General features: G+C 44.8%; 1 protein-coding gene across 1 annotated transcript in view; it reads left to right on the forward strand.

Moving 5' to 3' along the window:
• Window positions 1-27,185, forward strand: part of LOC311231639 (microtubule-associated serine/threonine-protein kinase 1-like) — a gene marked incomplete at both ends in the record, with an annotated part of 227,323 nt that overhangs the window by 134,808 nt on the left and 65,330 nt on the right. Inside the window, 4 exons of the mRNA XM_084318267.1 lie at window positions 6,960-7,092; window positions 22,071-22,135; window positions 22,271-22,347; window positions 24,277-24,485. Of these exons, the coding sequence (XP_084174393.1) occupies window positions 6,960-7,092; window positions 22,071-22,135; window positions 22,271-22,347; window positions 24,277-24,485 (484 nt within the window). The remainder of the gene's footprint in view (window positions 1-6,959; window positions 7,093-22,070; window positions 22,136-22,270; window positions 22,348-24,276; window positions 24,486-27,185) is intronic.

Here is a 27,185-nt window from a genome sequence, read left to right on the forward strand (position 1 = left end):
ATACCACCCCCACCTCTCTCTCTCTAATCTCTCTCTCTCTCTCTCCTCTCTCTCTCTCTCTCTCTCTCTCTCTCTCTCTCTCTCTCTCTCTCTCTCTCTCTCTTCTCTCTCTCTCTCTCTCTCTCTCTCTCTCTCTTCGCTCTCTCTCTCTCTCTCTCTCTCTCTCTCTCTCTCTCTCACTCCACACTCTCTCTCTCTCTCGCTCACTCTCCCCTCTTTTCTCTCACACATTCTCTCCCTCTCTCTCTCTCTCTCTCCAACTCACTCAGATATGAGAGAACAGAGAAACAAGGAAATGACCTCGCTGCCCCAGGCCATGCTTCTAATCAAATTGTCACCACCACCACCACCTCCAGCTCCACCTCCACCTCCACCAAGTGGAATGAAACAGAATCCCACTGGACAGGCAGAGAGGCTGCTTCATCTGTCCTGAGGGGTGTTTTTTAGAAGAGCAATTTAAACTTGGAGTGTATTACTGTAGCAGCTGTGTCTGTTTCACTTCCCCCAGAGGTGCAGTCAATTACATGGTGATGGTGGGAGGCGTTTAATTCTAGTCTAATGATTGTTACTAGACATGTACACAGTGTTGCCATTAAGCTGAAGCCATTGTGTAGATTTTGCTGCTACCTAATCCATCGGAATGATTTATGCTACTGGTGTCACTTGTCACATTATTGATCAAATGCCTTTGTCTCTTACTCTTATGTGACCAACCAAGTGATTATCATTGGATGTCAAGTCAGTCTATTAGCATGATCATATTACCCCCACCCCATCTGTGACGTCCAAGTCAGTCAAGACTTTGCTTGAATTGACCTGTCACAAGCCCCGCCTTTTTTCTTGATCTCCAATCACAACTGTTGCTTCCTTGGCCAAACGTACCAAGGGAAGCACCAGTTGTGACTGGAGGATCAAGAAGAGGGCAGGGCTTGAAATAGGTAAATTGTCTGAAATTATCCTTCTCTTTAAAGGGTTAAGTTACAAATGTTGACCTACTAATGATGTTCAGCCAAAGTCCTTTCCATGCTGTCCCTCATACTGAATGAGGAGAGGAAGTACATCACTGGACCTTACTGTAGCTCTGGCTAGTTAGCCACAAACTCATGTTTAGTCTATGGGACTCACGCTCCAGTCTGTACGATCCCTGAAACGAATGCTGAAACCTACTTTGGGTGAACTGTGGAGGAGGTTTCAGTATTTATTCAGGACTTTGCAGAGACTGGAGCATGGCCCTATTACTTTACATTGGTTTGTGTCAAAGTACCTGGAGCTGTGGCAGTGTTCCCCTAGGATCTTTTTCAGGGTGGGGGTAGGCCCCCAAAACTACTAGTGTTGTTGCGGGGCGCGCGTGTCACGGATACGTGGTGTCAAAGTGTCGTCATAGACGCGCGCAGTAAGGCGGTTGTTAGTATCGGGGCATTTCTCTACAGCTGAATGAAACGATTGCATATAAATTAGGTAAATAAATATTAACACAAACATTTGTTATACATAAACTTATTACAATTTTACATACAGTAGTGACAACACACATATGAACTATTTACAATACAGGGACAGTGTTTGGTAGGTTTTTCTGCGTCTCCGTAGACCGTGCCGCACCACCGTTTTAAAGTCTTAGTGAATTGATTGATTTATATGAAACCGATGTATGTATAATTTAGCTAGCTCGCCAACGTTACTGTGATTAAAGCAAACTTAAAAAAAAAATTATTAAAAAAAAATTATAATAAATATCTGTAAGGCAATGTAGGGGAAACACTGTGTGTGTATCCAGTATGATGAACAGCATAGATTGTGCTGAGAAAGGAGATAGGGCTAGAGGTCCAACATTCTGAACTTACTCTTTAAGACTTTAAGTCATCAAGGAAACATTGTAAGGGAAAGAGAAAAGCTCCCATTGTGCAAAAAACATTGGCTGTGTCTGAAACTGCAGTTTACAGTTGGCCTACAGAATATCTGCTGCGCGCTGCTAACCATGTCACATACATCCTACAGAATATCTGCTGCGCGCTGCTAACCATGTCACATACATCCTACAGAATATCTGCTGTGCGCTGCTAACCATGTCACATACATCCAGTGGCGGCTGGCCCACCGGGGGCGCTAGGGCGCCAACCACCTGTTAAATGAGAGAAGAAGAAAAAATAATTTTTTTTAGTTTTTTGTTTTATAGCCCTATAAATAATATAAACATGTTTAAAATGAATAATATTTACTCATTTTAAGTATGTTTGTGTTTCCAATGCACAATATAACGTTAATATATCAAATAAAAAAATAATCGTTTTCCTGAACAGGAAGTGACTCACTCCTGCCGCATTTCTCCTGCCGCATTTCTCCTAGCCGTATTTCTTGGCCCGGGCTAGACGCAATCGCGCTCTGAGTGCGCGTCACTGTTTCATCGCTGTATCCGTCGCAGCCAATCAGTGCGTAACGCGTTGTGCGTTGAAATATGATGTTTATGATGGAAGCCGGGCGCGATTTGAAGCGGTCTAGGCAAGCATTTAGAATTTCCGTCTAGAATTTCCATAGCCGCATTTCGCGGAGACGCTCTCTGATTGGCCGACGCGGCGATGCCAGTTCTTTCCTTAGCCACAGTTTGCAACATGTTCGAGGCTGTGTGTTGTGAACTTGTGATTCAGTCTGGAGTCTGGACAGTGGGCAGTGAGTGTGGATATACATCGACAACAGTCTGGGGGACAGTCAGTGGACATACACTTTATTAAGCCCTCCGGCTGGACCACGTTTCAATGAAACAAAGTGAGTTTATGCTGTTGTGTTGTGATGCAGCTATTTGTTGTTAGCTCACACAGTACTTGTTGGCTAGCAGCAAGCTATATATGGATGCAGTGTGGAGGGACATGCATGGACAATGGACATCAACACAGTCTGGACAATGGAGTGGATATACTTTATCAAGCCCTTCTGCCTGCTGTCAACTTAACGGGAGGCTGCAATTCGAAACTGGCCACCGTAAATGCCCAAAACCCCACCACCTCCTAATAGACAGTCTCCTCCCCACCGCATGTATATATTCCCTCCCCGCGTATGTATATTTCTTCTCACCCACCCCCCCCCCCCTAATGTACAGTCCCCTCCCCATCATATGTATATACTCTGTCAGGATCTAGGGGTAACAGTACTGTATATTGGAATACCGTTTATGTCACAAATGTATCAGTACTAAATACCTATATGTCCCTATGCCATAAATGTCATGTATGTTGTGTATGTCATAAATGTCTATATGAATTGAAATGGGGGACCCTGATGGAAACAAGACAAACGTCTTTCTCAGGTCTGCATCCCCTTAACAATTGTATGTATTGAGCCGTACTGTATTGTACCCATTCTGCAATCTGTTAAATAAAGTTTTCATTCATTCATTCATTCAAACAAGGTAGATTTGCGATATCGCTCGCTCTCTCTCTCTCTCTCTCTCTCTCTCTCTCTCTCTCTCTCGCTCTCTCTCTCTCTCTCTCTCTCTCTCTCTCTCTCTCTCTCTCTCTCTCTCTCTCTCTCTCTCTCCCTAACTAACTAACGTGATTCTCTCTCTCTCTCGCTCTCTCTCTCTCTCTCTCTCTCTCTCTCTCTCTCGCTCTCTCTCTCTCTCTCGCTCTCTCCCTCTCTCTCTCTCTCCCTCTCTCTCGCTCTCTCTCGCTCTCTCGCTCTCTCTCTCTCTCTCTCTCTCTCTCTCTCTCTCTCTCTTCTCTCGCTCTCTCTCTCTCTCTCACAATCCTGTGTCTCCGAGAAATGCGGCTATGAAATGCTGAGATGATAATAGCACTTCAAAACGCGCTGCTGTGTTGTGAACTATAACATTAATTTCGCTGCTGCTGATGCATAATGTATGAATGAATGAATGGTGAGTTGTTTAAAATGACAACATATACATGTGTTAATTATTTATTGGATTGATCCGAGAGACAGAGAGAGAGATTGCTCCAGAGCATTTATTAACGTTATGTTACATTTTCAACTCGACCTAACGTCGAGTTGCGACCCACCAATGGAAGATAGTACCAGCCGCCACTGCATACATCCTACAGAATATCTGCTGTGCGCTGCTAACCATGTCACATACATCCTACAGAATATCTGCTGTGCGCTGCTAACCATGTCACATACATCCTACAGAATATCTGCTGTGCGCTGCTAACCATGTCACATACATCCTACAGAATATCTGCTGTGCGCTGCTAACCATGTCACATACATCCTACAGAATATCTGCTGTGCGCTGCTAACCATGTCACATACATCCTACAGAATATCTGCTGTGCGCTGCTAACCATGTCACAGTCACATACATCCTACAGAATATCTGCTGTGCACTGCTAACCATGTCACATACATCCTACAGAATATCTGCTGTGCGCTGCTAACCATGTCACATACATCCTACAGAATATCTGCTGTGCGCTGCTAACCATGTCACAGTCACATACATCCTACAGAATATCTGCTGTGCGCTGCTAACCATGTCACATACATCCTACAGAATATCTGCTGTGCGCTGCTAACTATGTCACATACATCCTACAGAATATCTGCTGTGCGCTGCTAACCATGTCACATACATTCCGTATCAGACCAGTTTTACAGACCACTGTGCTGCTCATTTAATCCACTTTGAAACAATGGCACATGTCTAGCCGTGGTTGGTTAATATCACCATCAGTCACTGTTGCACAGAGTAATTAGGCAGATTGGGGTAATTTATTTTCCCTAATACTTCCCGGGTGGTATTTTACCGGATGCCTGATGAAAAGTAAAGGTATGAATTAAAACTTTAATTAAATTAAGTTCAATTAAATGAAGTCGAAATTTGATTAAAGGTGCCTTCATTTAAAATATTTGCCTCGAGGCCTGCTAAAATCCATATAGTATTCAGTGTACTTATAAAGATTAAAAAGAATACCTCATTGTTGTCATGGACGATGGATTCATACTCACAAGCTTACTGATCAGGTACTATAGTGGGTACTACAGTCAGTGCAGTAGTCCTGCTGTCCAGGTATACCAGCTTGTGTGTCATTAGTAATAGTTAGTACATGCCTATAGTACAGGCCTACTGTATAAGTACGCTGGGTAGTATATACTTTTCTTTTGTAACATTACTGGATGCCTTTACTAAACAGTAGGCACAAACAGTATACAGTATGGACAGTATGGCTAGTACTTACTATCCATGTTGGAATTCTGTTCAGTTCATTAACAACCCAACAGTAAGAACTTTCCATACTTTCCATACTAACCACCGATTACTGTAGCTTGTGGAAATGAATAATATGCTACAGCTAGCATGATCATTTCAACATGTAATTATTGTATTGTGTTCACTCCAGAGTGCTTATGGTGTTTGTCCATTTTTGGCCAGCCCTATAAAACTCTTGGCACCCTCTTAATATCGTGGCTACATGAGTAGAGCTCCGAACTCATGATCGGAAGATCACCGGTTCGCGCCCCGGCCAAGGCTGCTGTTGGAAAGTGGTGTTGTTGTCCAGCAGGGGGCACTCTGTCCTCTGGACTTGTCAGTAACAATGCCCCTGTTACGGTGATAGGGACACCGTACAGCTACGAGTGCCGTCCTTCGGATGAGACGCTAAACCGAGGTCCTGACTGAATTTGGTCGTTAAAGAACCCAGGACGCCTATCGTAAAAGAGTAGGGGGTTCCCAGACGTTCCTGTCCAAATTCCCAATCAGGTCTCTGACATCAAGGCCACCTAATCATCCCTTCCCCTTAATTGGCTGATATCAATCCCTGTCTCCTGAGCCATTCAGCCATTGTGTAGTGTGATGTGTGCCGGGTGCCAGTTGAGTATGGTAGCCATTGAGCCTCCGTAGCCCAAGGTTGGGTGCTACCAGTGGTGGTGAAGGAGGCAATTTCCACCCTACATTGTAAAGCGCTTTGAGTGTCTAGAAAAGCGATATATAAATGCAAGTAATTATTATTATTATTATTATTATTATTATTATTATTATTATTATTATTATTATTATTATTATTATTATTATTATTATTATTATTATTATTATTATTATTATTATTATTAATATCCTGTATTGCCATGCAGTATCCTGTAGTACCCTGTAATACCACATAATACTATGTACAGTAGTACACTGTAGTGCTACGTAGTACCATGTAATGCCCTGTAATACTATGTAGTATCTAGGGCTGGGTATCGCCACTGATTTCCCAAACCGATTCGATTCGATTCTATTTCCAATTCAATCCGATTCAATGGTTCAAGGAATCATTGTATTGTTAAAAAGGTTTACATTGCAGTTACTTGAATGTACTTTTTATTGGAACATTGGCTTTTGCATATGTCACGTCTGGGGTTTCGTAGATTTGTTGTATTTCCACAATCATTATCTATGTCTTTCACTATAGCCAATGGAAATGGTAGAAATGGTCACGTGGGCTGGGAGAACCAATGGAAAATTCCTATCCCAAGGCCAAACTTAATTGCCGACCCCTGGTCTACACCCTCCCCAGACCGACAGTGGGGCAATGCACGTAACGACCAGGAAGGGAATTGGCATAACGACAAAATTGGGGGATGAAATCTGTGTGTGTGTGTGTGTGTGTGTGTGTGTGTGTGTGTGTGTGTGTGTGTGTGTGTGTGTGTGTGTGTGTGTGTGTGTGTGTGTGTGTGTGTGTGTGTGTGTGTGTGTGTGTGTGTGTGTGTGTGTGTGTGTGTGTGTGTGTGTGTGTGTGTGTGTGTGTGTGTCTGTGTGTGTGTGTGTCTGTTTGATGAACAATACCACTTACCCTTAGCCAACAGAGTTATACTCTTCCTGCTGACTTGTTGTACACCATTTGGCAGTCGCTTTACAGAAAAGCATCAGTTAAATTATTAAATGTAAATGTAAAAATGTGTGTGTGTGTGTGTGCGTGTGTGTGTGTGTGTGTGCGTGTCACACCCTGCTTATTCCCCTATGCTAGGAGTTCAACCCGGAGGAGTTCTACCATCTCCTGGAGGCAGCAGAAGACCACGCCAAGGAGGGACAACTGATGAAGACGGACATTCCTCGTTACATCATTAGCCAGTTGGGACTGACCAGAGACCCACTGGAGGGTGAGAGAGATGGAGAGGGAATAGAGAGAGAGAGAGAAAAAAATCGGTTGGGACCAGTCCCCTTTCATTCATTCAATTCATTAATTAAATCTTAAAAAAAAAAAATTAGAACCTTTTGGCATTACATGCACTATGTAAATGAGAATAGATGTATCATTAAGTAAACTACTGTATCTGTTTAAACTTTTAAAATTATTGAATTAAAAAAGTGAATTGATCCTAACACTGACACACATACATTGCCTATACATAACTAAAATACAAATCAAAATAAGGAGAGAAAGTGCATTATTGAGTGACGTTGTTTGTCTATTGTAGATACATGGCAGAATAGCCTATATATACGATACTATGCAGACCACAAAGTCAAACAAAGTTACTGTGTCAAGAGTAAAGCAATATATCAGTGGCTGATTGGCTTTATTGAATGTTCATTCTCACTCATTGAGATGCGGATTGTAGAGCGACTTGACTGACTTACTCCTTGGCTGACTGTGCTGTGGCATCGCTGTGTTTCATTAATCATCATGTCTCAGACTCTGCCCACCGAAACTCAGAGCTCTGCTTCACATCTGCTCGCCGCATCCTGCTCTCATCCATCAAGGTCTGTTCATTAGGCGTTGGGGTAAATGGCTCAGAATGACTATTCACTATAAATACACGTTTCGGTCTCTGCGCCGGGGGCGGGACATGTGTCTGTCAGGTCTGCTTTGAGAGCTCATCTCTGTTAAAGGGGCACTTTGATTCAAGATTCAAGATTGTTTATTGTCATGTGCACAGTTAAACAGACAGTTTGCCATACAATGAAAATCTTACTTTGCTAGTCCGCCCTTCACACAAAATCACACGATACTTAACTAAAACATATTTAAATTAGAGGTGGGCATAGATTAATTTTTTTAATCTAGATTAATCTATCTGCAATCCTGGATTTAATCTAGATTAATCTAGATTAAAATGGCTCAAAAAAAAAGAAGAGAAATCTGCCGAAGGCATTCAAAATATGTGTGTTCTACCCAAATAATGACCAGAAGTAAGTCCTTACTTTTTCTTTCCTCCTTATTTTTCTCAGGCCAGGTGGCCCATTACACCATGAGCCCATCTCCCGTTTCCAAAATGCATTATGTTTGAAAAAGCTGTTTTGCTATGATAATTGGTAATGAAATATCAAAATAATGTTCAATAAGATGTACTTGTGTTTAATAAGTTGTTTTATTCAGAAGTTAACACAAATAAATAATATTACCAGTACAGTACAGTATCTAGCACACTCTCAGGAGCAAAACAGAAAGAAGCATTTCAAACTTGAACTATGTGACATGGCTTGACTCAATCAGTCCAATCTCTATTTCTCCTTCTTCCACCAGTCACTCAGGCAGACCAGCTTGTTTTATGTAGCGGTGTCTACTTATAGTGCCTATAATATTTTTCCCGTTGGGTGCCAGACAGGGCCAAACCCTGCCAATGCAAATCAACTGCTCCAGTGGAGTTGCTCAGTGGCCAATGGTGTCAACTGTGGTTGTACTGGGCAGCTCCCAGGTGTGAATGGAACTGTGTGAATGTGAAGCAGGGCGTTCCTGAAAAAGAGCATCTGTGCTCAGTGAACCTACCCTGGGTAAATAAAGGTAAAAAAAAAGAAAACATGTAAAAAAAAGAAAAGAAAAAGATTTAGATTAACTGCGTCAATTATATTATCGCGCGATACTAGTATTGCGTTAACGCAGCACGTTAACGCCGTTAACGGCCCAGCTCTAATTTAAATACAAGCGAGTGCTAAAAAATAAGGTAAAAATAGATAAATATAATACAAGGCACCGCCGCATCGGCACCCCGAGAAATTCATCCGGGTGACATCACAGAGAGGAGAGCAGACCTCTAGCGAACTGCAAACACTATTTCCTCAACCATTTCTTCAACTTCCCTCGAGTTTGGCTCTACTACAGTTGAATATAGTTGAGGAAATAGTGTCCACAGTTCAGCCTTATTATGGCCAAGTCATACATCTATGGATCGGGCCAAATCTCCTCTTTCCAATGGCAGAGTTCAATCTGGATTTAGTACCACCAGGCGCCCGGTACAGGGCAGGAAATACTGTGAATGAAATCTACTGTAAGTACAGTTACTTTTGTATAATGTCCATAGCTCCGCCATTTTTTACCGGATTGAGACACGTTTTTTTCTAGACATTCACAGAAGGGTAAATAAACAACATACGTTGTATTTTATGGCAATAGCATTGAGGTTTATTTGACCCATGAGATATAAACACGACAATCACATCCGTTGTCTGCGGCTGGTGTGAGCTGGGTAGTGTAGTTTTATGAAATTGGGATGTCCATCGAAAGCGCTGGGTCTCCTCTTTCGTAGGACTACAACGATTTCATGACGGCTTCCTGTCCTCGTGTCTGAATCCTCAGATTTCCGATGCAATGCGCTAGTGTTGTCACGATACTGTAATTTCGACTTCGATACGATACCTTGAAAAGTATCTGTTGTGAAGGATCAGATTAAACCGAATATGTATATTTATTTATATATATATATTTAATTGTATTTGTATATCGTTTGATATCCCCTGTATATTCCTTGCACAATATGCATTGAATATCCCCGTTTCTACTAAACAGCCCATAATAGTTTCATTCTACCATTGGACGAGAACCTGGCGCCAGGTTGCCATACCCCTAGGTCCAAGTTCAATCGTGCCGCCTAACATGTCGAGGCAACCCCCGGTTCCGCGCAGTAATATGCCGGGCGAAATACGAATGGTACTATTTGTTCATAGCGCATATATATATGGCGCTCGTAAAGTAGAACTTTCTTTTAGTCCAGTTCTTTACCCTCCAACAGAGTGACAGACGCAAAAGCCTCCCCACGACGCACGTGCGGTGTAGTAAGGCCTACTTGGCCCAGAATAGGCATTGAGATATCGTGTAGATTAATAGTTGAATGGTCATAGTTTGGCACCATACCGTCGAGTTGGACGTATTCTATTAAGCTAATAATAGTCTATTTATGTATGGTGCATCGTTCGGTTAGAGTCCTACAGTTATCAGTACCCCCATCGTTCCTGACGTTATCTGGACGCTTAACCAGGCTGGTCAGACCCCTAGTGGTGATTGCATCCGAGGAGCTCCGGGTCAAGAGCGACTGGACCTGTATATTGGATTACTCTACCCAGACGACGGCGAGCCTTCCACGGCTCTTGGATTATGCTTTGTGTGCTTTGATTATTCCATGGATAAAGGCCAACACTGCCGAGTGTTGGAATTACCCCCCGGAGAGGACTCCAGGTGAGGCGGCGCTCTACACGTGAGGTCGCACCACGTCTCTCCGTTGTGGACCGGCAGATACCGTTCCACAGAGGGTCCAGCTGTATTCGTCTGCGGCCCGAGGTTCTGTGGGCACCGTGTCCAAGACTTTGGATTCTCCCAAGACACCGTCGGCCAGATGGGATACCGCCAGCGGCTTCTCTAACCCCCCCCTCCTACTGTCTTACAACCAGCGGGACCCCCCCCCCCCCTTAGTGTATCCAGCTATAATCATTTAAGTACCATCGCTATCGTTTCCTAAATATTCCAGGTTGTATACTTACTCCCTGCGCAACCAGAGATTGGACATTCAATGTTGATTTACCTACGAATACTCATTTGCCATAAAAGTGCATATTCCATATTTCAAATCATAAATGTAATTAAGTGAATGTTGTATACACCTTTTGCTGTATTAAATATTCGATTTGGTACATTTGTGTTGGTTCGTTTCATCAGGTGGGAAAGTGTTCATCATACTTATATCTTGTACTGGGTGGCCAGAAGTTAAAGTACATGAGGTAGTGGTATTAAATAACAATACAGTCAGGGAATTGTACCCCTCAGTTAAAATTGGTCCTTCGAGCCGGAGGGTAACTAGTGTAATATTAATATAGTGTTATTAATATCGAAATGGCCTATGATGAACACTCCACGAAACGATCCTCCTAACCTAGAACGCCCGCGGCGCAGACGACAGACACCTCAGTACTTAGAGGCTTACACTGTCAGTCAACTACCTAGCCTTCGACAAACGGTAAACGTGGTAAAAGTAGAAAGTAAAATTATGTCTGACCTTAACGACCAGGTTTCCCCGACCACAGAGGCCCTAGTAGGTCCTAATGTAACTGACCAAGCCCACGGTGGGGACCAGGAGGGAATTGACATGCCTTTACCCCCCGCCACTACTAAAGAAGTAGTCCCCGACAAGCCCCGGGAGGAAGACAACCCTACAGAGAGAGAACTCTGCACGGAGGAAGAGGAGGAGAGCGCCGAGGAACTAGAGCTCCAGGACTCCCCAACGAGTACCCCCAGGAGCGGCTCACGCAGGAGCGGCTCACCTCCACTACCGCCTTCCCCCAACGAAGCGGAGAGGACACTACAACAGGCGTTCCTCGTCAGCCTGACAGCCTCCGCCGAGCGCGATCGGCTCCAAGCACAGATGCTTGGCGAGCGCGAACACCTCCAAGCGCAGCAACGGAGCGAAGAACAGCGCACATGTTTGGAGATGAGACGCTTCCAGATGGAAGAGAATATGGCAAGAGACCGGGCCGACGCCCAGCGCACCGCTGCCGGTGCCCAAAGAGACGCAGAGCGCGACAGACTACAAGCGCAACTAATAGAGCAGCTGATCAAAAGGACAACTCCCTCTCCCTCCGCCAGGGGCTCAAGGAACTCGTCGAGACAGCAGTCAAGAGCAGCGTCACCGCAACGAGCAAGCGACCCTGAACTTGACCAACAGACCGAGTCTAGACCCCCCGCAGACCCCCTTCCCATACCGGTCCAAGCGAGACCCAGCTACAAGGAAGGAGCAGCCTACACTGCGGAGAAGCTAAATAAACGATTACAAGATCTGGAAGATTTGATAGAAGAAGAGGGAGAAGAGGAGAACCAAGCCCGACGACAGCACAGTACTCCACCGGACCAGGAGGTCCCATACAGTCCAGGCTATACCCCCGCGGCGCTGCGCTACAGACCCCCGACTCTATTTACGGGTGAGCACGACGCACGACCAGCCCCGAGGAACAGTACCTGGACCAGCGGGCCATGGTACCCTGCCAGTACCAGCCCACAGCGAGGCGCAAGAGGGGACTCGCCCAGGAGGTCTCTCCCCCAACGCTCGCCGATGTATCAGCCATCCACGGCGTCATACAACGCCACGCCGTCATTCCCAGACTTCGCCTATGAGAGTCGAGCACAGTACACGGAGCTCCGGATGTGCTTAGAGACAATGATTGTGGATGTCGCTGATGAACGCCACAAGTATGCAATATTATTGAAGCACCTGAAAGTACCGCGAGCGCACAATATAGCGCTAGCCTATGCTACCTCCTCGACCCCATACACAGCGGCCCTTGCAGCGCTGGATCAAAGATATGGACGTATATGGGATTACGTAATCCAGGAGATAAGGCATATTGACCGCCTACCCCCAGCCACAGACAATCGCTCACTAGACGACCTGTCAATCAAAGTGCAGTCCCTGGTGGGGATGCTGGGAGCTCAACGGGAGAAGGGCAGGCATGAGCTGTACGCCAACTCTAACGTTGAGAGGATTTTGGAGAAGCTGCCACCCGCAAGACAGGAGCGCTTTCGGCGGCAGAGGGACTACCGAGATCCCGACGGCCCCGAGCCATCCCTCCTTGATCTGGCCGACTTCCTGGCGAGAGAGGTCAGCAGCTTACGACTGGACACCTTCGGGCGGAGCACGCCAAGCTCCAGAGAGGGACCCAGGAGAATAAGTGATGGAAGAAGATCGGTGACTGTCATGCACCAATCAGAGTCAGTACCGAGCAGTAAGAGTCACAGCACCCCCTCGAGAAAGGAGAAGTGGAAGATAGCGTGCCCCTACTGTGAGAAAGAACACTGGCTGTCACAATGTGACTCATTCACAAAGATGAATGCAGAAGAAGTGAGCCAATGGATAAAGTCCAACCGGCGCTGTTATCGATGTGCGCGGCCCCACATGGCAGCCGAATGCCGCCTAAAGAAAAGGTGCAGCCGGTGCGATGGAGCCCATCTAGATATACTACACGATAGTAACGGAAGACGGCCTATACCTGCACCACGGAGCGGCACCAAGGCAAGTGTCATGTACATTGACCCCGCCAGCAGCAACGGAGCTCAAGTGCTCTTAAAGGTAGTCCGTGTGACATTGAGCTACCAGGATAAAGTCATGGACACTTACGCCGTCCTTGATGACGGGTCAGAGAAGACCCTTCTGCTCGCCTCCGCTGCGACTCAGCTGGGACTGCGGGGGAGCAAGAACGAAATGACGATTCGGACAATAAGAAGAGATTTAAAGACGATAAAGGGCGAGAATGTCTCCTTCACTATCGCAGCCAACGGGCAGTCAGAGCGACGGTACAAGATCACAAATGCTTTCACCAGCCAAGAAATAGGACTATCGCAGTACACCTACCCTGTCACCAAGTTGATGGATAAATATGTGCACCTGCGTCAATTACCTATCCCGCTCATAGACGGCGCTACCCCGACCCTGTTGATAGGCTCCGACCATGCAGAACTCATAGTCCCGATTGACCGGGTCCATACAGGCCCCCGAGGCTGTCCTGCAGCAGTCGAGACCCGCCTAGGATGGACATTGCAAGGCCCCCTCGCTAAATCTCTCAACCGAACAGCAGCCACTAGCTGCTTCCACTCCAGAACGACAGAAGAAGACACCACTCTCCTGCAGCATGTCGAGAGGCTATGGACCCTAGAGACAATGCCCTTTAAGAACGAAAAGAAAGACATTCGCTCTAAAGAAGACATTTACGCCATCAACCTACTCGAGCAGGGGACAAAGAGAGTCACAGTCGGCGGAGTGATGAGATACGCAACTCCACTCCTGAGGCGAGAGGGAATGCCCCCCTTTCACGCAAAGAAAGACGCCACGGAGCGCTATCTACTGAACACAGAGCGGCGCCTAGCCAAAGACCCCGCTCAACAGAGTGTGTACCGAGCTGAGATTGAGAAGCTAATCACAGCGGGACACGTAACAAAGATTGACATAAAAGAGGCCGATCAGACGACCGAATCATGGTACGTGCCGCATCACAAGGTCCATCACAATGGCAAGGATCGCATTGTGTTTAACTGCAGCTACCAGATCGGATCCCAAAATCTGAATAAAGAGCTCTTGCCCGGCCCCACACTCGGCCCCTCCCTACTAGGCGTGCTACTGCGCTTCCGCCAGGACAAGGTGGCTATAAGCGGGGATATCAAAGGGATGTTCTTGCAGGTGAGACTAGTAGAGGAGGACAAGCCTCTGCTACGGTTCCTATGGAGAGAGAAGATCGGAGATGAGAACCCATCCATCTACCAGTGGGAAGTACTCCCCTTCGGAACCACATGCAGCCCGTGCTGTGCTACCTTTGCACTACAGAAACACGTCACAGAGGACCCAGCAGCAGATGAAGAGGTCCAACACAGTGTGAAGAACAGTTTCTACGTGGACAACTGTCTACAAAGCGTCTCGACTCAAGAAGAAGCCGAGGCTCTCCTAATCAAGTTACGCGCCTCCCTAATCAAAGGAGGCTTTGATCTCAGGCAGTGGGCCAGCAGTGACCCGCACGTATTGCGCAGCCTCTCCTCCGCAGACAAGGCTGCCAGCAGCGAGACCTGGATGGCGACAATCCCAGGAGAAGCCCAAGAAATGACACTAGGATTAGTCTGGCGCTTCAAAACAGACTCGCTCCACTATAGACACAAACCCTTGGCTCCAGAGCAAGGAAGGTCGGCGGCGATACCGACCACCAGACGGAGTGTGTACAGAACACTCGCCAGACAATATGACCCGTTGGGATGTATTCTACCTTACACCACCAGGGCAAAGATGATTGTACGAGCACTATGGGACAAGGACCAGGGCTGGGACGACCCAATACCCGCACACCTTGCCTCAACATGGAGAGAGTGGGAGACGGAACTCCGCTCACTCCCAGGTGTCAATATACGCCGCAGCTACTTCCCATCCACAGTGAGGCCAGAGACATGCGAGATTGAGCTACACGTCTTCAGCGACGCCTCCGAAGTAGCCTACGGATCGGTTGCCTATTTGCGTGCCCAAGAGATGGGAGGAGAGATACACACTGCTTTCATACTGGCCCGCTCAAGAATAGCCCCACGTAAGCAACAATCTATCCCACGTCTAGAGCTCTGCGCAGCCCTCGCAGGAGCGCATCTAGCCACGTTAATCCAACGTGAACTCACCATTCCGGTGCATAGAACAATCTTGTGGTCAGATTCCACAACAGTACTCACATGGATTAAGTCTGATTCATGCAGATACAAAGTCTTCGTGGGAGTCAGAGTCACCGAGATTCAAGAATTAACAGAAGAAGCAAGCTGGAGGTATGTGGATACCAAACACAACCCAGCTGACGTCATCACCCGGGGAATGTCCCTGGATGACCTAACCCGTCGCAACATCTACAGTGACGGACCAGCATTCCTCCAGCTCCCGGAAGGAGATTGGCCTACGCCCACCCCGAGGGTAGCAAGTAACGAGGAGGCTGAGAACAAGAAGCCTATGTTCTGTGGACTGAGCACTGTCGCCTCCACAGACCCCAACATAGATGATTGCATTACCCTAGAGAGTGCGCAACAAAGAACATTCCTGCGGCACCACCCAGAGATTCAGTCCACCACTGACATGTCAGCAGCTGACTACGAAGAAGCAGAACTTCTTCTACTACAACGAGCCCAGAGAGACTCGTTCCCCGATGAGCTAGACTGTCTACAGGGAGGAAACCCCGTCCCATCAGACAGCAGACTGATTCACCTGGCACCAGAGAGTGACGCACATAATCTCATCAGAGTGGGTGGTCGCCTGTGGAGAGCCCCCGATCTACCAGATGACATTAAGCACCCGATCGTCTTGAACAGCCGACACAAGGTCACAGAGCTGATCATAAAGAAATACGACGAGGATGTGCACCACGCAGGAGCAGAGAGAGTCTTCGCGGAGATCAGACGTCGTTATTGGATATTGCAAGGGAGAGAAGCAGTACGGCGCTTCCAGCGAACCTGTCTAGACTGCCGTAAGTGGCGCGCGCAGCCCAGCATACCACGGATGGCTGACCTACCCCCCTGTCGCCTCCGAATCGGCGACAAGCCATTCCACTCCACAGGCATGGACTGTTTTGGCCCGTTGTATATAAAGAGAGGAAGAGGCACCGAGAAGCGGTGGGGTATTGTATTCAAATGCATGACCACCAGAGCGATACATATCGAGCTCCTTCCGACCATGAGCACAGACTCATTCCTTATGGCCTTCCGGAGATTCACGTCACGGAAAGGAAAACCGTCTACATTGTTGTCTGATCACGGGACCAACTTCAAAGGCGGAGAAAGAGAGCTGAGAGAGAGCTTCCAAGCTATGGGCCCAGAACTTAAGACCCACCTCGCTCCAGCCCAGATTGACTTCCAGTTTAATCCCCCGAACGCACCCCACTTCGGTGGAACCTGGGAACGAGAAGTACGCTCTATAAAGACAGCCCTGTATGCCGTACTCGGAGCCCAGACTGTGGCAGAGGAAGTCCTAATGACAGTCCTCACGGAGATCGAGGGAGTATTGAACTCAAAGCCCCTCGGTTACGTCTCCAGTGATGTAGCAGATGTCGACCCAGTCACCCCCAACACACTCCTAATGGGGCGGCTGGACCCCGCGCTACCCCAGACAATGTACAGGCCCGAAGAAGCGAACGGCCGAAGAATGTGGAGGTACAGCCAAGTACTAGCTGACAAGTTTTGGAGCAGCTTCCTACTTCACTACCTACCGTCTCTACAGACCCGCCAGAAGTGGGTAAAAGAGAGAGACAATTTGACAGAAGGAACAGTCGTCATGATAATTGACCAGTCACTCCCCAGAGCTATGTGGCCGGCTGGCCGCGTAAGCAAAGTGATCACCGGTGCCGATGGCAAGGTCCGAGCAGCTGAAGTACTCGTCCAAGGGCGCACCTACACACGTCCCGTGGCGAGGCTCATAGAACTGCCCCGACTCCCAGATACTATCGATGATGACCATGACCCTATGACTTTGTGAGTTGACTGACCCTTACAGCGGACCTTGAGTGGAAGACAGTGCGGTTAATCTGTCTCTGCTTAGCTAATTAGGTGGGACTAATTAGGGGGCGGCTGTTGTGAAGGATCAGATTAAACCGAATATGTATATTTATTTATATATATATATTTAATTGTATTTGTATATCGTTTGATATCCCCTGTATATTCCTTGCACAATATGCATTGAATATCCCCGTTTCTACTAAACAGCCCATAATAGTTTCATTCTACCATTGGACGAGAACCTGGCGCCAGGTTGCCATACCCCTAGGTCCAAGTTCAATCGTGCCGCCTAACATGTCGAGGCAACCCCCGGTTCCGCGCAGTAATATGCCGGGCGAAATACGAATGGTACTATTTGTTCATAGCGCATATATATATGGCGCTCGTAAAGTAGAACTTTCTTTTAGTCCAGTTCTTTACCCTCCAACAGAGTGACAGACGCAAAAGCCTCCCCACGACGCACGTGCGGTGTAGTAAGGCCTACTTGGCCCAGAATAGGCATTGAGATATCGTGTAGATTAATAGTTGAATGGTCATAGTTTGGCACCATACCGTCGAGTTGGACGTATTCTATTAAGCTAATAATAGTCTATTTATGTATGGTGCATCGTTCGGTTAGAGTCCTACAGTTATCAGTACCCCCATCGTTCCTGACGTTATCTGGACGCTTAACCAGGCTGGTCAGACCCCTAGTGGTGATTGCATCCGAGGAGCTCCGGGTCAAGAGCGACTGGACCTGTATATTGGATTACTCTACCCAGACGACGGCGAGCCTTCCACGGCTCTTGGATTATGCTTTGTGTGCTTTGATTATTCCATGGATAAAGGCCAACACTGCCGAGTGTTGGAATTACCCCCCGGAGAGGACTCCAGGTGAGGCGGCGCTCTACACGTGAGGTCGCACCACGTCTCTCCGTTGTGGACCGGCAGATACCGTTCCACAGAGGGTCCAGCTGTATTCGTCTGCGGCCCGAGGTTCTGTGGGCACCGTGTCCAAGACTTTGGATTCTCCCAAGACACCGTCGGCCAGATGGGATACCGCCAGCGGCTTCTCTAACCCCCCCCTCCTACTGTCTTACAACCAGCGGGACCCCCCCCCCCCCCTTAGTGTATCCAGCTATAATCATTTAAGTACCATCGCTATCGTTTCCTAAATATTCCAGGTTGTATACTTACTCCCTGCGCAACCAGAGATTGGACATTCAATGTTGATTTACCTACGAATACTCATTTGCCATAAAAGTGCATATTCCATATTTCAAATCATAAATGTATTAAGTGAATGTTGTATACACCTTTTGCTGTATTAAATATTCGATTTGGTACATTTGTGTTGGTTCGTTTCATCAGGTGGGAAAGTGTTCATCATACTTATATCTTGTACTGGGTGGCCAGAAGTTAAAGTACATGAGGTAGTGGTATTAAATATCATATCTAACAATACAGTCAGGGAATTGTACCCCTCAGTTACAGTATCGATATTTCGATACCATTTCGATACCAAAAAAAAAAATATTATTATTATTTTTCTTTTAAACAAATTTTGCTTTTGTTGCTGGTTGATTCTCCTCAGCTTCTATCTGGTACTATAAGAGAAGATAAATATAACACTTTTAAAACCCTTTGTTTATCTTTAGATCAGACATTTAAAAATAACTAAATTATCTAAACTAAATCAAACCCCTCTTAAAAACAAAAACCTGTTTAACCTAGCCATCTATAAAACATCATGCTAAAACTGTGAAACAAACTCCCCTAAAGAAAGAAATACATAGCAAACATGACTCAGTTATGCAATAGTGCTGCTGCTTTTTATTTGGTTAAAACAACAACTACAACAATTTTCATGACGGCGAGAGAGAGAGAGAGAGAGAGAGAGAGAGAGATTTCTCAGAGCGGAGCATTTATTAACGTTACATTTTCAACAAGATTGCTGCTATTTAAACACTTCATGGAAACGGGGTAACGTTATGTCGAGTTCATACGTGTACTAGTGTAGTTAGTATGAACTCGACTTAACGTTATTCCGTTTCCATGAAGTAATTATAAAGGTGGCCAGCTAGCATAAGCTAACGTTAGCTAATAGCTGTATCGTTGGCACTGCTCTGTAACAACGCTTGCAAATGGGCATCTTTAGCTTTTCCCGAAACGGGGTAACGTTATGTCGAGTTCATACGTGTATTAGTGTAGTTAGTATGAACTCAACTTAACGTTACTCCGTTTCCATGAAGTAATTATAAAGGTGGCCAGCTAGCTAGCATAAGCTAACGTTAGCTAATAGCTGTATCGTTGGCACTGCTCTGTAACAACGCTTGCAAATGGGCATCTTTAGCTTTTCCCGAAACGGGGTAACGTTATGTCGAGTTCATACGTGTACTAGTGTAGTTAGTATGAAGTCGACTTAACGTTACTCCGTTTCCATGAAGTAATTATAAAGGTGGCCAGCTAGCTAGCATAAGCTAACGTTAGCTAATAGCTGTATCGTTGGCACTGTTCTGTAACAACGCTTTAGCTTTTCCTTTGTCGTTTACTTCAAACCCGAAGTACTTCCAAACAGCACTTCTGCTGTTTTCTTTATCCACAAGCACAAGTTGCGGAGGCTCTGCACTAGCCATCTTCGGAGCTAAAATCTGTTTACAAACTGAAGACAGGTCTGCGAGGGGGAGGGCTGCAGCGGAGGAGGAGGAGGGGCAAGCGTGTGTCTGTCTGTCAACAACTTGCGGTAGAACACTGCGAGCAAGCCAGCTGGTATCGATAATGCAGAAAGTATCGATATTTCGGGAAATGAGTATCGAAACCGTTTTAAATATTCAGTATCGATATGTATCGATATTTCGATATTTTTGCACTAACACTACAATGCGCAGAGATTTTTATAAACTCATATTTTGCTGATAACAGAGGTTAAATATTCTCTACTATCAATTGACAAACTTAATACCTTTCAAACATGCTCATTCATATTCAAGTTCATTAACAATAGGCAAGATCTTCCTGATACCTTCCATAGTTTCTTCATCTTTTCATCAGAATTTCACTCATATCTAATAAACTCCACTTACCTTTCTGTCGGACATCTAGCCATCAATTCAACATTAGCTTTAGAGGTCCTAAACTCTGGAACACTCTAAACTCATCATTGAGGTCAACAACCTCCTTATCTATATTTAAAAAACAATTAAAATCTCATTTAATTTCATCATAAATCACCATCACATTAAGTTACTCCTTCCTGTGCATCAGTGTTACATCTACTGTTATTGTGGCTGCTTGTTTCCTTTTCCTCATTATATACCGTTAATATGTTATTCTCCTCTCCTTTGCCCTCTTGTACTAAAAAAATAAATAAAATAGATTGTTCTTGTTACTGACTCGTGTCAATCTTCCATGTTTTCGCTATAGTGTCTGCCTTATGTCTCTGATCCTGTTTTGTAGTTTATTTTGTAGAATTTTGATCAGTCGCAAATCGCTTCCGCGCTACCTGTTGAATGTCAGCACAACCCAGATGCAATGCTTAGCCTCTCCATTCTGGTATAAGGAGCTGTTGAATCAGTTTGCACACGGTCCGTCATGCCTTCTAAGAAACTGGCAGGGCGTTTCTGTATGCAAATTCTTAACAACTCCCTTAAAAGTGAATTATCAGTTAGTGTATATTAGGGATGCACCGAATGGGAAATTCTTGGCCGAAACCGATACTGAAAATAGGAAACAGTTGGCCGAAAACCGAATGCCGAAAGGCCGAAAATGATTAATATAAATATATATATAATGTTTTTTTTTTTCTTTTTTTCCAGCTACCTGATTATGGCAAAAGACATGATTATGGCAAAACTTAACTTAAATAATATTAATAATCACTATTATGGGCCCATAAAACATTTATTCAGCACTTTTGAATGCATACATTAATTCTAGACTGACTGCTGAAAGATTGTACAATTTAAACATTTTCTCTTTGCATACAACAAAATGTGCATTAAAGTCAAGTGCATTTTCTTTTCTCTGTAGGATAACTACAACAAAGTGCATTCAGAACAAAGCCAAGGTGCTTTAAAACTGCATAACGATCTGCATAAAGACACACACACAGGACTGTTGTATCTACATCTCCCATGACTCTTAGCGGGGGATGACGTAGCTTACGAGAGACGGGTCAAAGAGGAATGGAAGCGTTAGCTAGCTTAACGCTAACGTTAGTTCAAAATGTTTAACCGCGACGGGCATATAGTAATGGCGAGGATATAAAGCATGTTAAAGACGCATTTATTGGATGCGTTGCTCGTGGTCGCGGAGTTTACATAGAAACAGCGCGACTCCCAAGAGGAGTTAGTTATCACAGGCTGCAGAAATCAGGAAGAGCTGCCAGGCTGCTCACGTTACACATTGCGCGTTTTGATTACGTCATCACAACAACACTTTTGGTAACGAACGTTACGTATCCCTGTTCTTTGACATTCGTGATATATTTTCGGTGCTAAAACCCTTTCGGCCGAAAGTCGAAAGAGCCTTTTTAACCATTTTCTGCCGATAATTTTCTGTGGCCGAATTTTCGGTGCATCCCTAGTGTATATTGCTTCAACAAAACAAAACTGTAATCAGAGCATTTCCATAGCTGTCAAATCCAAGAGAACAGTGACACTGAAAATAGATCGCTAAGCCTTCTGAAGGAGACAAGATGTACAAAGAGGGAAAGGCAATGTGGAGAAATTATTATAATTTGTAAATTGTAATTGTTGTGTATTTTTGTTTGTTTGTACTGAGAATGCACTATATTTCCCTAACAGTGAACAAGATGGAACATTTTAGAGCAGAATTGTGTTTTAGTATCTGGGCGTTTAATTTTGTGTGTTAACTCTCAAATGTGTTTCCCTACAGATATTAACTTGGACAGCTACGACAGCGAGGGACCACACACACCAGAGACAGATGATTCAGCAGAGGTCAGACACACAAACGCACACAGGCACAAAAAAAACTATTAATCCATGATTATTGTGAAAGCTACTACTACTACTACTGAGCTGAGATCAGTTATTGTTGTATAAGAATCCCTCCCTTGTTGGTTGTATCACCAGGGAAAGGGAAAATCCATCAAGCCACCAGCCGAAGGAGACTTTCAGACCATAAAACTGATTAGCAATGGAGCATACGGGTAAGAGAAGGATTGAAACTTAAGCAGAAAATTAAGCAGGTGTATTTAACACATTGGGCGCCAGCCATTGGCCTGGTCCTTGTGGCTAACGTGCCAGGTTTCCATAACATATTTTCACTGTCCGTCACTATGTTTGGAGAGCTATATCTATATTCTATATTATAGCTATGGAGACAATACTATAGTCATTTGACAGTGACTTTCTTCCGTCGAAAATGCAAAAAAGAGAGAATTTTTTCATGAATGCATGAAAGGGGGGGGGGGGGGGGGGGGTAGTTTTTTTATGTTTTGATGGCCAGTAACGGCATTCGTGTTGAACACTAAGACGCTGATCAGCTGGATCGATATGAAAACATTGTTGGATCAAGCTGAAATTGATGTCAGATAGTCCTTACCTTTGATCGGGGGTATTCCAAAAAGAATATTCCAATTGTCTGATCGCGATTTCCAGTATTGGTGTCCATCTGGTCCCGGACATAATTTGGCACAACTTATGGATCGAGTGTGCCAGATGCGTTTTGAAGTGGTTGGATGAAGCGATTTACTCCGTCTAAATTTAGCGCCCAGAGGGATTTAAGTGTAACACAGGGTGAGATATAAGGTTTCAAAGGGTGGGCGACACTGCCATCTAGCAGGATGCGGCCGGTATTGCACTTTGGTGATCTCTACACGATCTACACGATTCCTTGGTGTTCTGCTTGATGAATCCCTATCATGGAAACCTCATATCACAGCCATAACTACAAAAATGGCCAAGAGTATTGGTATTCTTGGAAAAACACGTCACTTGCTGAGCACCGAGGTTTATCAAGTGAATCATCTTCAGACTGGTTTATTTGTGCATAGTTCTTTAAACAGAGCCCTTCCCCCTTTTTTTCATGACATGTTTGCCCACAATCACCAAATTCATAATTACCCCACACGTAGTTCCTGTTTGCTTAGACCACCCTTTTCCCGCACTTCCCAATCTCAGTTTTGTTTGCTCTACCGAGGGTCAAAGTTGTGGAACTCTTTGCCTCCACATATTTTGGAATTTTCTTTTCTGAAATTCAAAAGAGCACTGAAATCTCATCTCCTAGATCACCAATACTTCCCATATGGACTTCCTTTACAAACTGTGGTCTGATGGCTTGTTGTATTTTGTTATTGCATTTTCGTTTTATTATATATTCTTCCTGTCATTAATTGTTTTCTCTACCAGAAATCGTATGGCATGGGTGCCATGGGGGGGGGGGGGTATATTTTATCTTGATATAATGTAATTTTGCTTCCTGGTGAATGCCACATGCAAGCCCCTTGAGGGTTTTTAGGCAATTCTCCTACACATCCCTTGTGGATTATATTGTATTATATATGTAATTGTTTTTTATATGTGTAAATAAACAAACAAACAAACAAACAAATAACTAAATGTAGATGGAATTCAATTTCTGAGCTGTCCCTTTTCTCTGCAAACTACAAGCTCCTAGATGGTGCCTCATAGGGTTGGGTTTTGAAAGCACTTGATCAAATCTGAATCCAGTATCAAATCTTATTGAATCCAAATCCTTTCAAATCCCTTACCAAATATTTTTAGACAACTTCTTAGGTCAAGAAGGTGTATTGCTTTTGTGTATTATCAGTGCAGTGAGTGCAGCATTCTTCCAGCAATGTTGTAAGTAAGTCGGCCAAATCATAAATAACTTAATATTGAGGTTGTGGTTGAGGGGAGTTGTAGGAGAGAGAGGGGGAAATATTTGATAAGAGATTGTTGTCTCATCTGTCTTTTTAAAATCTAAAATTCTCTCCTCTTTCCTTCCTCTCTCCTTTCACTCCCCTGTTCCTCCCCTCTCGTACTTCCATGCCGTCTTTATCCTCCTGTTTGCCTTCCTTCTTTTCTCTCCCTCCACCTGACTATCATCCCTCTCTCTGTGTGCTTCCCTCCCCCAGTGCTGTGTACCTTGTACGCCACAGGGAGACGCGCCAGCGTTTCGCCATGAAGAAGATCAACAAGCAGAACCTGATCCTGAGGAACCAGATCGAGCAGGCCTTTGTGGAGAGGGACATCCTCACGTTCGCCGAGAACCCCTTTGTGGTCTCCATGTTCTGCTCCTTCCAGACACGCCGGCACCTCTGCATGGTCATGGAGTATGTTGAGGGTGAGTGAGTCAGGTTTTAGGGGATATTACATAGATGGGCGTCCTTGCCTGGTCCCCTGTAATGGATTTGGAGTACCGGTATATCGAGAGTGGATTTGAGTTTCAGGGGATATTTTCATTGGACGACACTCCAATCTGGATGGGTTTGTTGTGCTGCATAAGGCTGGTCTCGTCCTGTACCGTTTGTCCTTTGCTTGGTCTCCAATTAGCCTCACTGTGGAAGTTTGGTGTCCTCCTTTTTGTCCTTGTTTGGTCCTCCATGACGGATCTGAGAGGATCAAATAGATGTAAGCAATATGATGTAACACAAAGGGAGCTATCACTTACATTTAACCTAGCTGTCTTCGATCTTCAGGTTAGAGAGAAAGGGCAGTTGGGATTTGAGCAACTCTCATTTCACTATCGCAATGAAATGCAGCCCTATAAAGTTAAACAACCTGAGCCGGTCAGAGGTGTCTCCTCTAGCCATACAAGTACAAGTTGAAACAAGGTCAGCTGTTTCAAACACCTCTGCCTAAATCCCATTCATCTTCCACTCTGGTTGGACATGGCTTCCTGGAGGGCAGTTCAGCACAGCTACGAGGCTCAGATAGCTACTGCACATTCTGTGTTGACTGTTGGTGTACAGTCAGGCATGAAGGATAGTTTGTGTGTGTGTGTGTGTGTGTGTGTGTGTGTGTGTGTGTGTGTGTGTGTGTGTGTGTGTGTGTGTGTGTGTGTGTGTGTGTATGTGTGTGTGTGTGTGTGTGTGTGTGTGTGTGTGTGTGTGTGTGTGTGTGTGTGTGTGTGTGGTGTGGTGTGGTGTGTGTGTGTGTGTGTGTGTGTGTGTGTGTGTGTGTGTGTGTGTGACTCATCCATGATGACACTGCCAAGCATGGATTAAGGGCAGGCAGGGAGGATAACAAGCCAAAACAAACCCGTAGACACTGAAATTATTTTAACCCATGCAGAGGCCTGCGGTAGCAGATGAAAATATGAATCATATAATTAATTATGCATCTGTCATTGCAGGAGGAAATGCTACTTCCTGATCCTCCAGACTCTCTGTGCTATAATCCCCCTTCCCCCTTGCCTTTATTACTATTCACATTTCCACCGTATTTTTTGAGTGACACAGTGGGGTTGGTAGGATGAGGAAGCTCACTGCAATGTTAAATCATCCCTATAAAATATTTTTTTTTGCGTTCATACCAAACTAATAATAATAATAGTAATAAACTTTATTTGTATATTATTGTATACCTTTCTTAATAAAGTTACAAAGTGCTTCACAACAAACAAATAAGAAAGCACAACACAAATGAATGCGTTAAAAGGTTCCCCCCCACAGTCGCATCTGTGTTTAGAAGGACAAGACAATAATCCATAATGCCCTCTGGAGGCCAGTGAAAAGACCTGGCTTGGAATAAAGTTTTGGAGCAGAAAGCAGTCAAAGGCAAAGCTTTTTTTCTTCTGAAAGCTGTGTCCCTCTTCCCAACATAAAATAGGAATAGATAGCCCCATAAAAAGAAATTCTTGTATACGGTAAGTGGATACAAGAAGGGATTTCAATTTTTTTACTGAGCGGTCTGATCTATGTTTCTCAGGCAGGGCATTCCAGAGCCTGGGGACTTTGATGACAAAAAACACAATCACCCTTTATTTCCTCCTATCATTTTTACAATTGATTATTTGATCAGATTCTTTGTCTTCGTCTCTGTTACTCCTGCCAACGAGGGTTGGGATGATTTCACTTTGAATTCACTGACCTTATTTTTTTTTACTGAAATTGCAGATTTGCTGATGATGATTGAACATTGATTGTCATCTACTTGTCAGTAGGTTTGATAATTCCATGTTTTCATGCCAAAGGTTTTTCAGTATTTTAACTTTAAAGAAAATCCACTCCCTGAATAAATTGAATTGGAAGTGAATACTCTTTTCAAAAACCAACAAACACCCTAAAGGCCTCTACATGCTACAGCAACTGCAACGCAACTGCAACACAACATCAGCACGACTTCAACGCAACATGTTGCAGAGGGTGTTGTGAGGATGTTGTGTACCTCTCCCCAAAATCTAATCTGAACAACCTTGCGTTGATGTTGCGTAGCAGTGATTGGTTGGTTAGCGAATGGGGGCGGGGCTGTCATAGAATAATATTGGTCCCGCAGGGAGGAATACCATCCTCGAGTTAATGTAATTTATACAAATGGAAGTATTGATTTCGCCGTAACGAATCATTAAAAATATATACCGTTAACTGGAATATGTTAGTTTCTTACACATATGTTGGATTATGTAATTGGTTTGTCATGACAAACCAATAAAAAATCGCGAATTAACCGGTGGTTATCCTATAGCCCTAGTTATGTACATTTCAACAAAGTGGAGCCGCAGGGGACTTCCATAGCATACGCCTTCAAATCATCTTACCTTGATGATTAAAAGCCTCCACAATTTAGTAAACAGTGTTCCCATGGCTGGTGTTGATATTTTACGATGCCAGCTTGTGATAATTTGTTGTAGCCAGCCAGCTAGCGTTGATGCTATTCAATGCTATCATACAATCAATCTGAATTCTTGGCCATGACTAAAGGTGTGCCACAAGGTTCAGTTTTGGGTCCTGTCCTTTTTACAATTTATATTAATGATATTGTTTCTTCTTTGTATGGATGTCATGCCCATTTGTATGCTGATGACACAATTGTGTACTGTATT

The sequence above is a fragment of the Notolepis coatsorum genome (genome assembly GCF_963971535.1).
Source record: "Notolepis coatsorum genome assembly, chromosome: 7".
In the NCBI taxonomy this organism is placed as follows: Eukaryota; Metazoa; Chordata; class Actinopteri; order Aulopiformes; family Paralepididae; genus Notolepis; species Notolepis coatsorum.